The sequence below is a fragment of the Citrus clementina genome, unplaced genomic scaffold (assembly GCF_000493195.1).
Source record: "Citrus clementina cultivar Clemenules unplaced genomic scaffold, Citrus_clementina_v1.0 scaffold_6, whole genome shotgun sequence".
Lineage (NCBI taxonomy): Eukaryota > Viridiplantae > Streptophyta > Magnoliopsida > Sapindales > Rutaceae > Citrus > Citrus x clementina.
The window spans coordinates 23,824,962-23,837,855 of record NW_006262139.1 but is presented as its reverse complement, the minus strand read 5'-3'; the positions used below and the strand labels follow the sequence as shown (position 1 = coordinate 23,837,855).

At 35.3% G+C, this 12,894-nt stretch overlaps 2 protein-coding genes across 3 annotated transcripts; one reads left to right on the top strand and one right to left on the bottom strand.

Annotated features, from left to right (window-relative positions):
* Positions 1 to 3,945: 3,945 nt before the first annotated feature.
* Positions 3,946 to 9,274, top strand: LOC18039922 (probable tRNA (guanine(26)-N(2))-dimethyltransferase 2). 2 transcript variants are annotated; one of them, XM_006430882.2, is made up of 12 exons: positions 3,946 to 4,566; positions 5,392 to 5,679; positions 5,799 to 5,886; positions 6,089 to 6,210; positions 6,490 to 6,629; positions 6,711 to 6,783; positions 7,006 to 7,094; positions 7,209 to 7,317; positions 7,601 to 7,813; positions 7,958 to 8,152; positions 8,385 to 8,462; positions 8,681 to 9,274. In XM_006430882.2, exons 1-12 carry the CDS (start codon positions 4,474 to 4,476, stop codon positions 8,936 to 8,938), a joined length of 1,746 nt encoding a protein of 581 aa, XP_006430945.1. In that variant the 5' UTR covers positions 3,946 to 4,473; the 3' UTR covers positions 8,939 to 9,274. The 2 variants fall into 2 exon arrangements, with proteins under 2 accessions (XP_006430945.1, XP_024038062.1); XM_024182294.1 differs by lacking the exon at positions 3,946 to 4,566 and adding an exon at positions 4,668 to 4,684.
* A 722-nt stretch (positions 9,275 to 9,996) lies between these two features.
* LOC18038017 (UDP-arabinopyranose mutase 1) lies at positions 9,997 to 12,578 on the bottom strand. The gene is made up of 4 exons (XM_006430881.2): positions 11,994 to 12,578; positions 10,930 to 11,180; positions 10,662 to 10,830; positions 9,997 to 10,548 (listed from the first exon to the last, which is right to left on the bottom strand). Exons 1-4 carry the CDS (start codon positions 12,354 to 12,356, stop codon positions 10,219 to 10,221), a joined length of 1,113 nt encoding a protein of 370 aa, XP_006430944.1. The 5' UTR covers positions 12,357 to 12,578; the 3' UTR covers positions 9,997 to 10,218.
* Positions 12,579 to 12,894: the final 316 nt, after the last annotated feature.

Genomic DNA, 12,894 nt, shown 5'->3' with positions numbered 1-12,894 from the left:
GTCCCATATGTTAGGAAAGCTCTATTGTGGCCACCTAATCCTTATATGTTAGAAGATTCTTTTTTGTTTCCTTAATACACTCAAATTAATTTTTTTTTAACTTACTTATAATAAGGCAGCCTTTTTTTAGGCTCTATTTAATTAATAATTATCTTAAAATTAAAATTTTTACAAAAAATTTATATTTGATAACTTTAATGTTAAAGATTTATAATTAATAGTACTAACTATTAATTCATTATTATTTTTTCCAAGAAAAATATTAAAAAATTATTCACTGTTTAAAAAAAAACCTTAATTATTTAACATTATAAAATTTCTTGCTCTCTTCTCTATAAAAAAAAAAAATTATTGCATTTATTTGTTTGCTTTTGAAGTTTTAAAAAAAAAGTTTCTTGAAATAATAGTCTCAGGGAATTAAAAAAAAATCTTCTTGATTACTTTTTTTTTTAAATTCTTATCAACTTATTGATTGTTAATATTCAATATATAGTTAAAAATTGATTAAATTTTTAGTTTTTTTTTTTTTAATGTTTCGTTGGGTGTTGAAGCAACTAAATGAGAGAAGGCCTCATAAAGAAATTTCTCCTAAAGCCCCTAATACTCTAGAGCCGGCCCTGTTTCAAGAGACGTGATTGGCTGAACAAAATATATATTATTTAATGTATGTAATAGGGCGGCACTAAAACATGTTAGAAATTTTGACAACAGGGACAGCATTTTGCATATGTCCAAGAAGCAAATAGTATATTATTTTGTGCTACGTAGTTGTTTGTTTCTTCAAACTCATCAAAGTAAAGAAATTATATTTGTTTTTGCTGAAAAAAAAATGAATAATAAAATAGAATATCACAATATTGATTTAAATGTTGATTTTAGAAGCACATAATTCAATGTTTATGTTAATAATACAAGAAGGTTTTGAGAGTGTGTTACTTGAATTTCCATGTGCGTAAAATATCGATCAGTCACATAGGATTTTGGGGTTTGGATCATATGGATTTTTTTGAAGTCTCTTTGGGTTTGGGCTCTTTGTTTTCACTTTATCACTGGGCTGGCTAGTGACGTTTTCTCCAGGGCTTCCTCCACTACATGTTCAGATTCAGAAAAGAAAATATGTATTAAGACAATGAATATGAAAAGAAAATATTTGTATCTCTTTAAATTCATCCATTTGCATTCATAATATTCGATATCTTATAAATTTATATAATCATACCCAACACTAAAAATCTTAGCATAAGAAACTTATCTTATTCATTAATTTGCCCAAAAATCTTACATAAATAATTTTCATTATCGAACAAATTTCCAACTCAATTTACTTTTGATGACTCAGGTTAAAAATTCTGGTAAACCAGTAAGGCATATTGTAATTATTGCCCGGAAAGGCATGAGTGATGTAGCAGATTGAGGGTGCTGATCGGTTCAACCGCAAAAACTTGGCTGGTACAAAGGGTCTAAAACTCATATGATCGTATCTCGCTCTCAGTCTCAGCAGTAGGTTTCTAGTCTTTCAATGGAAAAGGTGGAATGCTCTGCTCATGCCTGAATAAATTTTCGGGATCAACTTCAGTCTTCACTCTTACCAATCTGTTGAAATTTTCCTTGAAATACTTGACACCCCAAGCACCAGCCTCAACGAAACTCGTGTTACCCTTCTTGTTCATGCCCAAATCAAGATCTCTATAGTTCACATAGGGAAGAGAAGAATTAACAAAGATGGAAATTATCCACCGTCCATCCGTTTCTTCCTAATAAAGTGAGTTAAATCAGGATGAGGCCTAAGAATCCTGGCCATACACTTCCTAATAGAATGGTCTGTTCTGTGATTTGCTGGTTTAGTGTTTCAGTTTCAATGTCATGAGTAAAATCGGTCCAATAATTCAGGAAAAGTGTGATGGCTTTTAGTAAATCAGTGGCAAAGACTGCTCTCAGCCTGAAAACTTGCTCCCTTTCCTAGAGACCGCAAAGTATTTGTGCATGCATGCTTTGATGTAAGTCTTCACAAAGAAGAGCCTCTATTGGGCTTGTGTGCACCGTATAAGGGTCTTTTAGGTTCTTCTTGAAAAAGTGGCTCTTATAGTATACAGAGCTCAGAGAGATAGACAGCCTATTGGACCATATGCACCTCTTGTAATGTGCCCACCAATGCCTATACTTGTACAATAACCAGCAGAAAAGCCATGAACATTGCTTTTTTCCGCAATTTTGTAATAGACTTCACCAGTTGTGGAGCCTTCCTGAATCCAAGCACTGCTATCTTTAATATCAATGTTAATGGAACGTAGATCAGAAATGTCCACAACAATGAAATGTGTTTTAATTTCGGATGCATAAAAGGGACCCTCATAGTCATGGCCTCGACGTCGTACTCTCATGTGGATTCCAAGCTTTCTTGTGCAGATAACAGCTGCTTGGACATGGGACTTATGCAAAAGCACGAAGATCGACTTAGGCTTTGGCAGTGAAGCCGTGAAGGCACCAAATATTTGAAATATATTTTGAGCCGTAGAATTTAAGATTGAAGAAAATGAAGACATTTTTTTTGAGGTATAAAAGGAAGAGGAAGGAATGGAGACGTCCAAATTGAAAGAACGACATTGGATGAAGTTTCTTGAAATCAAGCTGAAGTTGTGTATGACAGAGAAAACAAAATCACTGACACTAGTGAAACTATGTAGTTGCTTGAAGACCTTTTTTTTTTTTTTTTTTTTCCAGTTTTCTTTTGTTCAAGAATTGAAATTTTGAATTGTCTTATATAAAGAGTAATGAATTTTATAAGTAGCGCGTATTTGTTTTTTTTTTTAATACTTATTTCGGGTAAAATGTATTAATAACTTGAGCTCTAGAGGATGAGAGTAAATCTTTAATTTTGTTCATCACCCACCTCAATTTTCTACATTGAATCTTATCCAGTGATTTGAAAAAAGTAGAGACAAAAAGAATATTGAAATCCCTCCTGCAGTTGGTGTTTGGTGGATGATTGTTACTTCTAATTTTTTATTTTTTTTTCTTTTTTAAATCAGTGCATTGTCCCGCAGGAAACATACATAAATCACATTAGGGGAATTAAGATTAGCAGACCAAATATAAAATCTCCGGAACTTCGTTTTGTAAAACATTGCTTTCTCTGCAGATTGAATTTTATTCTTATTATATGTGCATTACGATGAATATGTCATAGCATTTTATATATAATTAACTTCGGTGAAAAAGTCGTAACATTTTTATTATGTGTGATGGGTATATATTATAATATGACTGTGTCTCATTTTATAGCATTTAACATTGCACTTTTTTTTTTCCTTTTTTTTAGGAGAAAAAAACATTAGAAAATAGAAATGAAACTCGTTTCCCACTCTTATAAAATCATATCATATATATAAATAAGATTCGAATTTCAAATCTTTTATATTATTTCAAGAAATTCAATTACTTGGACTTCTTAATAATTAGGCTGACACCAAACATCATATTATTGCAACCAGTTAATAATAGTACATTAGTAACCAAAGTTAGTTGGTGTGAGTGGTTCGGCACTCTCACTCCTTAAGAGAGGTCAGGGGTTCAAGTCCTGCTTTCGTATGGAGTCACCACTTTGGCCAGCACTTTACCCCTTATGGGCCGACCCGGTGCGAACGGGGATTAATTTGGGTTGTGGTACGGGCTTAAAGGTACCTCCCACAGTTGGGGCCCACTCAGGACCACCTCGGGGTTCAGATAAAAAAAAAATAATAGTACATTAGTGATCAACAATAACACTGCACATATGAATTTGTGATACAACACTTATCAATTAATATCAAAACTGTCATATGATTTATCACAATAATGAGGTATAAATAGGTTTGTACGTATAGCATTATTTCTAGAAAAGATACTAATCTAATTATAACATTCCCATTCAATAATTTTTATAATCCACCCATTATTGTCCGTCGCTGGGAAACATTCTTTCACAATTTTCACTTCAAACTCGAACTAATTTAACAATCGGATTGAATCAACCCGAATCCTATTCGAGCTTACCTACATATACTTTTTTCACACAAGAAGATCCGACCCAAAACCAACCAGCAACCATCAACAATTTCCTGTGCATTTTACTAAAATAAACCTGTATTTTCTAACGTGCACCGGGGTGAGATATTAGGGTTTAACAAAATCCTCAACGTCGGAGTTGGAGAATTCAAATAAACGAATAATAGGGTTTCTGCATACATTAAAGCTATTGTATATAAATAGATACAATTCTCATGTTTTTATCAACTTGTTGCTTTCAGTTACTGGAGCTCTGAAACATAGGAAGGATCTTTTTTTTATTAACAAGAAGCAAAGCAAAGCTAGGGTTTTTGTTCTTCTTTTTGCAATCTGTATTTTCAGTTACAAACTTGCAAATAAGAGAGGGGGGAAAAGGAAGAGCCTCAGAAACTGAAAGTGCATGAAATAGAAGATATAAGAGGAGGGGCAATGGAGGATCTTAATGATTATACAATTATCAAGGAAGGGGAAGCCGAGATTCTCATGCACGCTAAAAATGAAGTATTTTACAATAAAACCCAGGTGAAAAAATATTTTCTTTTAGCTGTTTTTCATTCAAATTATTGATTTTGTTGTAATGTTTAATTTTTTATTTTTTTTTCGGTAGGTTTGTGCTTAACGTTGTGTTTTCTAATTGGAGGTTAGATTTATATTTCAATGCCTGATGAGTACTTTGATTGGAAACTATCGATCGCTTAATACTTATATTACAATCATTGAATTGAATTTTTGATGGGTCATGTCTTTAAGCCGGAATTACAGAGCTTAGGTCATTAGTTTCTAAGAAACCTTTGGTAGAATAAAGAAATCAAAATTTAAAATTCTAGAATTTGCGGAATTGAGCTATACACTATGGTTTTGAACCTTTGGAAATTGTTTTAATTGAGCTATGCTTTCTTATTCAAATCTCACTAGCCGAAATTGTTTTAAAATCCAGAGGGAATGAATTCACTTTCGCGGAAACTACTGTGTAGGTGCTCTGTCTAAAATAGGAAGCTTTATGAAAATTTATAGAAGAATTGATCTGTCAATAAATATTGGTAATTCAAGAAGGGACATAGAATTCCTTCATCCACCCAAAACTAGTCTTTTCATGGGTCTCCTCATTCTTTGTGCATCTTGTAGTAGTAAAGGAATTTGCGCTTCTTATTGTCACATCAAAATTTATTTTTCTTTTATATAATGGGTTTCTCTTTCATTTCACTGAATCAAGTATCCCTCCTTTACTATAATCTAATGTCATTTTTTTTATATAGCACTGATTCTTCTCCCTGTTTATATTTGGACGTGCATCAGTCAATTGTTGATCTTTTAATTATAACTTTTGTGAATTTCTTTTGTCATCAGGTTAACAACAGGGACATATCAATTGCTGTCATGAGGGCATTTATATCTAAACGCAATCAGGAGCATGAAGCAATGTTGTCTAAAAGAACAACATCTGCTCCAAAGGTGTCAGAGAAGGATGGTGAGGAAGAAGCGCCTGATGAGTCTGTAGTTAATGAAAATTCAAATGGTGAAATTGAAAGGCCTGCTGAGATATCTCAAGATGAACCATGTTGCATATCAGAAGAAGCAGTCAAGCCCACTGAGAGAAATGTGCTAAGGCAACTGAAGCCACCAAGAGTTCTTGAGGTTTCTCTATGATCTTTTTCTGCACTCATAAATAAGTTTTCAGTGTTTCATTTATTGCACTTCTGAACTTTTAGTACTAAAACATTTTTTTTTCTATTTTTATTTTAATTCTGTCATAGGCCTTATCAGCTTCTGGGTTAAGAGCTCTAAGATATGCTCATGAAGTAGAAGGAATTGGTCAAGTTGTGGCCTTAGACAATGATAAAGGTCGCTATCAATCGTGCGTGTGATGTATTTGATGCAACTTCTGTTTGATATTTTCCTTGTTTTATTTTGCTCTTAGCTCAAAATGAGCACATTCTTGCACAAAATGACTGAATAAAGTATATCTGATTGTGGTTCCAATTCAGTTATGAGTTCATTTACGATTTCATGTAATATTATGCTGACTCTTTTACTTGCTTTGCAGCTTCAGTTGAAGCTTGCAGGAGAAATATAAAGTTCAATGGTTCAGTGGCATGTTCAAAGGTGGAGTCACATCTTGCAGATGCTCGTGTATATATGCTTACCCATCCCAAAGAATTTGATGTGGTATGCATTTGCTAGTATAAGTACAGAATATTTACATGTATAGTCGAGTCAGTTTCTCAGACACATTTGCTTTACATCAGTTGCACTGAAAAATGATCAAGGAAAAGGTTTTACACCATGAAAGCATAAAGCCCAAAGCATAAAGCCATTGGGCTTTTTTAATGTGTATTGCAATCCAAGTTGGAAACTGTGATTATTAATAGTTTTCCCTCTGTCAATGTTGATAACATTATTCAGAGTGATTTATATGTATACTCTTTCTTGATTATGCTGTTGCAGGTTGATCTTGATCCTTATGGTTCTCCTTCCGTGTTTCTGGACTCTGCTATTCAATCTGTTGCTGATGGAGGCATGTTGATGTGTACAGCAACAGACATGGCTGTGCTTTGTGGGGGTAATGGGGAGGTTTGCTATTCCAAGTAAGATCATATGCTCCTTACCTTTGCTGAAAATGTATTTTTGGATTTGTTGACTTATGTTTTAACTCACTGTGGAATTAGATATGGTTCCTATCCGTTGAGGGGGAAATATTGCCATGAAATGGCTTTGAGGATTCTCCTGGCATGCATTGAGGTACTGTCCTGTCCTTGAGAAATCTAATACAGAATAGATAAACTAGTGGCTGTGCTTCTTCTGGGATAAAGAAGTGAAACCAAAACTGTGTTGGACTTCGTTTCCTGCAATTTATTTGTGAATTTGGCTACTTAATGGACCGAACTATTTGAATTATTCTGTAATTTTTCATTAAAAAATATTTTTAATTTGGTATAATTGCTTTTCTCTTTGTAAACGCAGAGCCATGCAAATCGTTACAAGCGATACATTGAACCTGTGTTATCTGTCCAGATGGACTTTTACGTTCGAGTTTTTGTTCGTATATACACGTAGGTGGCCTGGTTATATTGATTGAAATTGGGCTGTCTATGATTAGTATGCTTATCAACACAAAATAGTACTGACAAATCATGTTGTCTAAAAACCGAATTTATTGGATGCAGTTCTGCAAGTGCAATGAAAAGTACTCCCCTCAAGCTCTCATATGTATACCAGTGCATTGGTTGTGATTCTTTCCATCTACAGCCAGTTGGGAGGACTGCCTCCAACAAGGTATGTCGACTTTTCTATCTGACATATATTTGTCATTGACAGAAAAATTAATTCATGGTTTGAAACTATGCATTCTTGAAATGTTTCAGAGATGGGAACTAAGAAATAAGTAGTATAGAAAATATTAAAGGTCATCCTAGTATGCCATGGGCAAATTTGGTGTTCAAGGGTAGAGCTGTGATTGTATGATTCAGTAATCGCTTTGTTTTCTTGTTTTTGGCAATTTCTATTTGTGCATTGTTTTGATATTGCATCTGTGTCCTGATCTCCTGTCCATCTTCAGAATAACAGTGTAAGATATCTACCGGGGTTCGGTCCTGTTGTTCCTCAATTGTGCAGTGACTGTGGGAAAAAATTCAATATGGGGGGGCCTATATGGTCTGGTCGCATCCATGATCAGGAATGGGTAAATTCCATCCTAGGTGAAGTGAAGTCTATGAAGGACCGGTATCCTGCCTATGATCGCATCTCTGCTGTATTGACAACAATTTCGGAGGTGTGTTGCTTGTTTCCTCACAGGTTTTACTTTTTATGCATGTACATAGACCCCATTAATAAATCTCTCCTTGTTAAAATCTTTCCTTCCTGTGAAGTTAATCTGTCAATGCCTTTTTCATGTTCTCATTTTGACCCGATGCAGGAATTGCCCGACGTTCCTCTCTTTTTGAGTCTGCACAACCTCTGTTCAACATTAAAATGCACTTCCCCTTCGGCAGTAATGTTCCGATCTGCTGTGATCAATGCAGGATATCGTGTTTCTGGAACCCACGTGAATCCATTAGGGCTCAAGACCGATGCACCCATGGATGTCATATGGGACATAATGCGTTGCTGGGTAAGGATTCCCATTGAATCCTCACTTCTTTCCTTTGAGGCTCCAGAGGATTACTTTTATATAAATTTTTTAAGCAACCATCTATGGCAGCTTGTTCTACTAATATCTTGATGTATACAGAAATAAACATTATGTTTATGAGCTTGGTGTCATGCAGAAATAGTTTATGCTAGGTGATGTGAAGTGGCGAGAAATTGTGTACTGTATTTCATATGGTTTCTTGTCAATGTAGGTCAAAAATCATCCAGTCAAAGCTCAACTGCCTGATCAGCCAGGAAGTGTAATACTAGCAAAGGAACCAACTCTTCAAGTACGTTTTTCCTGAGTGGCTGTTCTGATTGATGCCATAATGATTTTTCAGTTTTAGTTGTGTATGCTCAATCTGTTCTCACTATGCATGCACATGTCCATGGAAATGCATGCAGAGGCATGTCATCGCATGCACTCGCACATTGGCATAGGGCTAAAAATTATGCTTGGCTTGTGGCCATGAATTCTTTTGCCTCATGATTTCATACTTTTGGGCAGGCCAATTTTGCACGAGCTGTTGCGTCTCTCAGCAAGGCACAAGCCAAGAAGGTTGCTCGCTTCCTTCCGAATCCTGAAAAGCACTGGGGTCCTAAACCCAGAGCTGGTCGTCAAATCACAAGCAAACACATCTCTCTTCTAGGTGCAGAGGCTGTTAATGGACATCTTAGCCTTGAAGATGGTGAAGAGCCTGATGCCAAGCGTCAGAAGACCGAGGACACCACTCAGAAGACTGAGGATGCCACCCCAAGTTCATGAAATAAATATCTTTCTCAATATTTTTTTTCTCTATTTTTTTCACTCCACCTTAGCTGCTCCACAGCTCGCTTTAGTCTCCAGTCTCCCACGTGTATTTGAAAATTTTGTCTAATTCTTTATTGAGGAGGAGAAGAGCCGGTATCCAACAGTTTGGAGGGTGCCATCTTAAAATAACCTTGCAGAAATCAGAACGCTATTCTGAAGTCAAGCAACTCCGTCTAGAGGCAAATTTTGGTAGTTTTGAGCTTTTGAATGTTTATTGTAAGATGCTATTTATTTGAAGTTAGTTTATAGTTTGTCGACTTCGTTTTTGGTTTTAGTTTTACCTCATGGTATGTACGAATATTAATTTATTAATGATTAGATATTTAAAGCTATTTTATTTATAATAGCAAATTAATAAATAAAATTTGTACATTATCAATCTAATATTTATTTATTAATTCATTGAATGATGTAAATAATATTAATTTGAGTTTGTTTATAACCAACTAATGGGTGATTTGCTAATTTGTAGTTAAGTTTGGAGAGGAATATAGAGAATGAAATCTATGGCCTCTTACCTATGACAAGTCATCTATAAGTTCATCATATGGTTGACATATTCATTTTACTACAGCTTAAAAATTGGGTAACTGTCATTTACATATCATCATATATACGAGATGTCGTAAATGTATAATGAATTTGTATGACACGATGGTTCATGGTTTCAGCACACAGATCACAAGTCTCTTTATTAACTGATTAATTATTTAAAGAAAATTAATGAACGTTTAATAATTTTACGCCAAATATGGGATTAGACCAGACTTTTTATCCCTCGAGCTCTCAAACAAATGCACCCCAAAGAGTTTACTGCATTTAAGACTAGCGACTTCTGCACGCTGCCTATCATAAGAAAGAAAACATGTCGGAATCTGTAAATTTTTAAAATCAAACCGTTCAAGTGTGCATTTTGGCAACGTATATATCTAAATCTTTAATTTTGGCAACGTATTTCAAGTGTCAGATATGCATATCACAAAATTTTAAGACAGAAAAATATCTCCTGGAAATTGAAAGCAAAATCAACCACATATGTTTTATTCCTATAAGTTCAGAGCATGAAGTAAATAAATAAAATTACACTGACCAATCTGTAAAATCCAAATGTCGGACCAAATTGGGTGCCAAAAAGTGCATAAAAATTTGTAAAAATACAGCAGCTAATGACTATAAATTACTCCCTAATATGAAGGAAAATATTGTCGTCCGCAGTTTATCAAAAGTTTCTCTACTTAGGCTTTGCCATTGGCCACTGCAGCTCCAGCTGGGTTAAGCTCATCCCACGCTTCAATCCAGGTCACCATGGCATCTGCCAACTTGTCGAAGTAGGGATCTACTTTGCTAAGCTTTTCCTTGACCTGTTTCGACAGTTCAATGTAGCACTCTTGCACAGTAGTGCACTCTTTTGGAAGTGTCACGGCTTGGAAGAATGGGATGATATCTTCCTGCCAGAAGATGCCCTTGTACTCTTTCTTTAGGTTCACAAACGGGTTGCTTGCTTTGCTGTGGAAGATATAAGGCAGACCAGTCTTTACTCCCAAATTCAAATGGTCACATATCACCTGTACAATCGTTATTAGATGCATGTTAGTAAAATGGCCTTAGAACATTAGGGAAGCATTTCAGATTGGTTGTGGGGGGGGGGGGGGGGGGGGGAATGAAGAATGCAACAAACCTTGGTGCACCAGCCAGCCCACATATCATCATAACGTCCAATTGGCTGACCGTCGCCCATGAGGCCAAAATACATTGCAGGGCCAATCAAGTGACGGTCGAATGCCAAATTCATACCACACATGGGGAAGAGAGTGCCCTTAGGAATGGTCAAAACCATATCCACATACCTGATTAATTATACGCATGACAATCATAAAAAGTAAGATTCAAAGTTTAACTAAAAAGTAAGATTCAAAGTTTTCTAGTTTATGAAGTCAATCACATACCTAGTGTTCCTCTCCCGTGGCTTCACAAGCTGTGTAGGTGCATCATAGTCCGGAATGTTGAGCCAGAGGCCATGAGAAACAGCAGTTGGGACACCCTCGCGGAGACTGAAAGGGTATCCACGGACAAAATCTGCACCCTCTCTGAAGGGATCATACAGAGTGTTGAAGAAAAGGGGAGTTGAAGGGGAAAGAATGTTCTTGATGTGCTGCTCGAGCGCATTGATTGGTTTTCCAGATGGATCCTTACCAACCTATGCATCATAAATAAATTAATCAATCTAGAAAAGGAAAAGGAAGATCCCTTGATTCTATGTCAGATAGCTTGGAGAACCAGAGCAAATATTTTAGAACTTCACACAGAAGGCATTACAATCATTAACATTGTTAAATTGTGACAAGATACATAGATTTATCAGTTTGTCTCAGTTTCTGGCAATCCAAAGCTGCCAGAGTAATCACATTGGTTCATTACACTCAGATATAGTATATAATTTATAACATTTGTTAGGATAGATTTTTCAGACACGATAATATGAAATTTCAAATTAAAGAGTTGCAATTGAAATGAGATAATGCCTGCCAAACAAATATCACTTACAGGAGAATATTACCATAATATGCCATACACAAAGTTGTTAAAAAACGCTTGACATGGAAAGATTACTCGAGTTTTCTAATTAGGAACAAATATACAAAGCAATTAAATCCAAACAGGCATATATATCATAAAGGCAAAAATCTAATCAAGATGGCATCGAAATCAAAGAGCAAATGCACCCGTGAACCCCCAAAAAAAAAATCAGTTTTGATTTAAAATTTCAATTCATTCATATTCATAAAAGGATAGTGGACTTAAATCCAAAACAGAATTTTACTAGGTTACAAATTAAAGTAAACATACATATGATCTCATGATTTGCTACAGAAATCAAATTTTTCCATCGCTTAAATGAATAAAATATACAAATATAACAAAATCAAATTACCCAACAAGCCAAACGATCCAAATTACAAGCAAAACAGACAACCCAGATGCAAAAACAACAAAAAAGGAGAAAACTTACAAAGCAATCATCATCAATGGTGAAAATATACTTCTTTTTGGAGACCATGTAGCCAAAACACCTACAAGCAGAATCCTTGAAGGAAATGCAAGAGGCCTTGGGACCCAAAATCCTGTTAATATCATTACGATTGTACAACTCATAGTCAAAACCATCAGGAACATTGATGGTCTTAGAAGGATCACCATCTTGAACAATGATCAAATGATAAGGCTCAAAAAAGGGCCTCCACATCTCCAAGAAATCAAGATTCCTGATGGTGGGTATCACAATATCAAGCTCATCTTTCAACAAAGGGATTCCCCTTGGCATTGCTGCTGTTTCTTCCGGAGTTGCATTCTCTGTTACTTTTTTGTAATCCATTGCTGCTGTTTCAAAAGACCTGAGACTCTGTTTGTGTCTGTGAAGATGTGTTGTATTTATAACATAAAAGTAAAACAGCGGTGACACGCGCGAAGCAAGAAGTGCGGCACGAGTGGTGGGTTGATGAAGGACGTGTCTGAGTTTTGTTGGTAATGAGAGAAGACTTGTTCTGTTCAATCACATCACCGTAGTTTATGGGGAAACTGATGACTTTTTTTTTTTTTTTTTTGTGGCCCTTTTCCATAATAAATGGAGTCTTTTTAGGGTTTTGTTTTTATTTGGTATTTTTTGCTCTTTTAAGTTATTAATTTAATTTGTGGACTAAAATAGTTAGGGAAAGAATTTAGGCCGCCAGTTGTCACACCATTCTTAAACCTTTGAATTAAGACATTTTCAACGGCTGAAACTAAATCTTGATAGGGAATGTGAGAGATTTGTTGGTATGAGACATTTGAATTAATGCATTTAAAAATTTTATTTTGGGTACTTGTGAGTTTTATATAGAATGTGGGCGGCTGATATTCATTCCTTATTAGTG

Excerpts from the sequence above, each read along its gene's own strand:
- LOC18039922 (XM_006430882.2), top strand. The coding sequence starts at position 4,474 with ATGGAGGATCTTAATGATTATACAATTATCAAGGAAGGGGAAGCCGAG. Across the intron at positions 7,318-7,600 it reads GGAGGACTGCCTCCAACAAG|AATAACAGTGTAAGATATCT; the intron begins GTATGTCGACTT and ends GTCCATCTTCAG. Across the intron at positions 8,153-8,384 it reads GGGACATAATGCGTTGCTGG|GTCAAAAATCATCCAGTCAA; the intron begins GTAAGGATTCCC and ends TTGTCAATGTAG.
- LOC18038017 (XM_006430881.2), bottom strand. The coding sequence starts at position 12,356 with ATGGATTACAAAAAAGTAACAGAGAATGCAACTCCGGAAGAAACAGCA. Across the intron at positions 10,831-10,929 it reads CCACGGGAGAGGAACACTAG|GTATGTGGATATGGTTTTGA; the intron begins GTATGTGATTGA and ends ATAATTAATCAG. Across the intron at positions 10,549-10,661 it reads GGGCTGGCTGGTGCACCAAG|GTGATATGTGACCATTTGAA; the intron begins GTTTGTTGCATT and ends ACGATTGTACAG.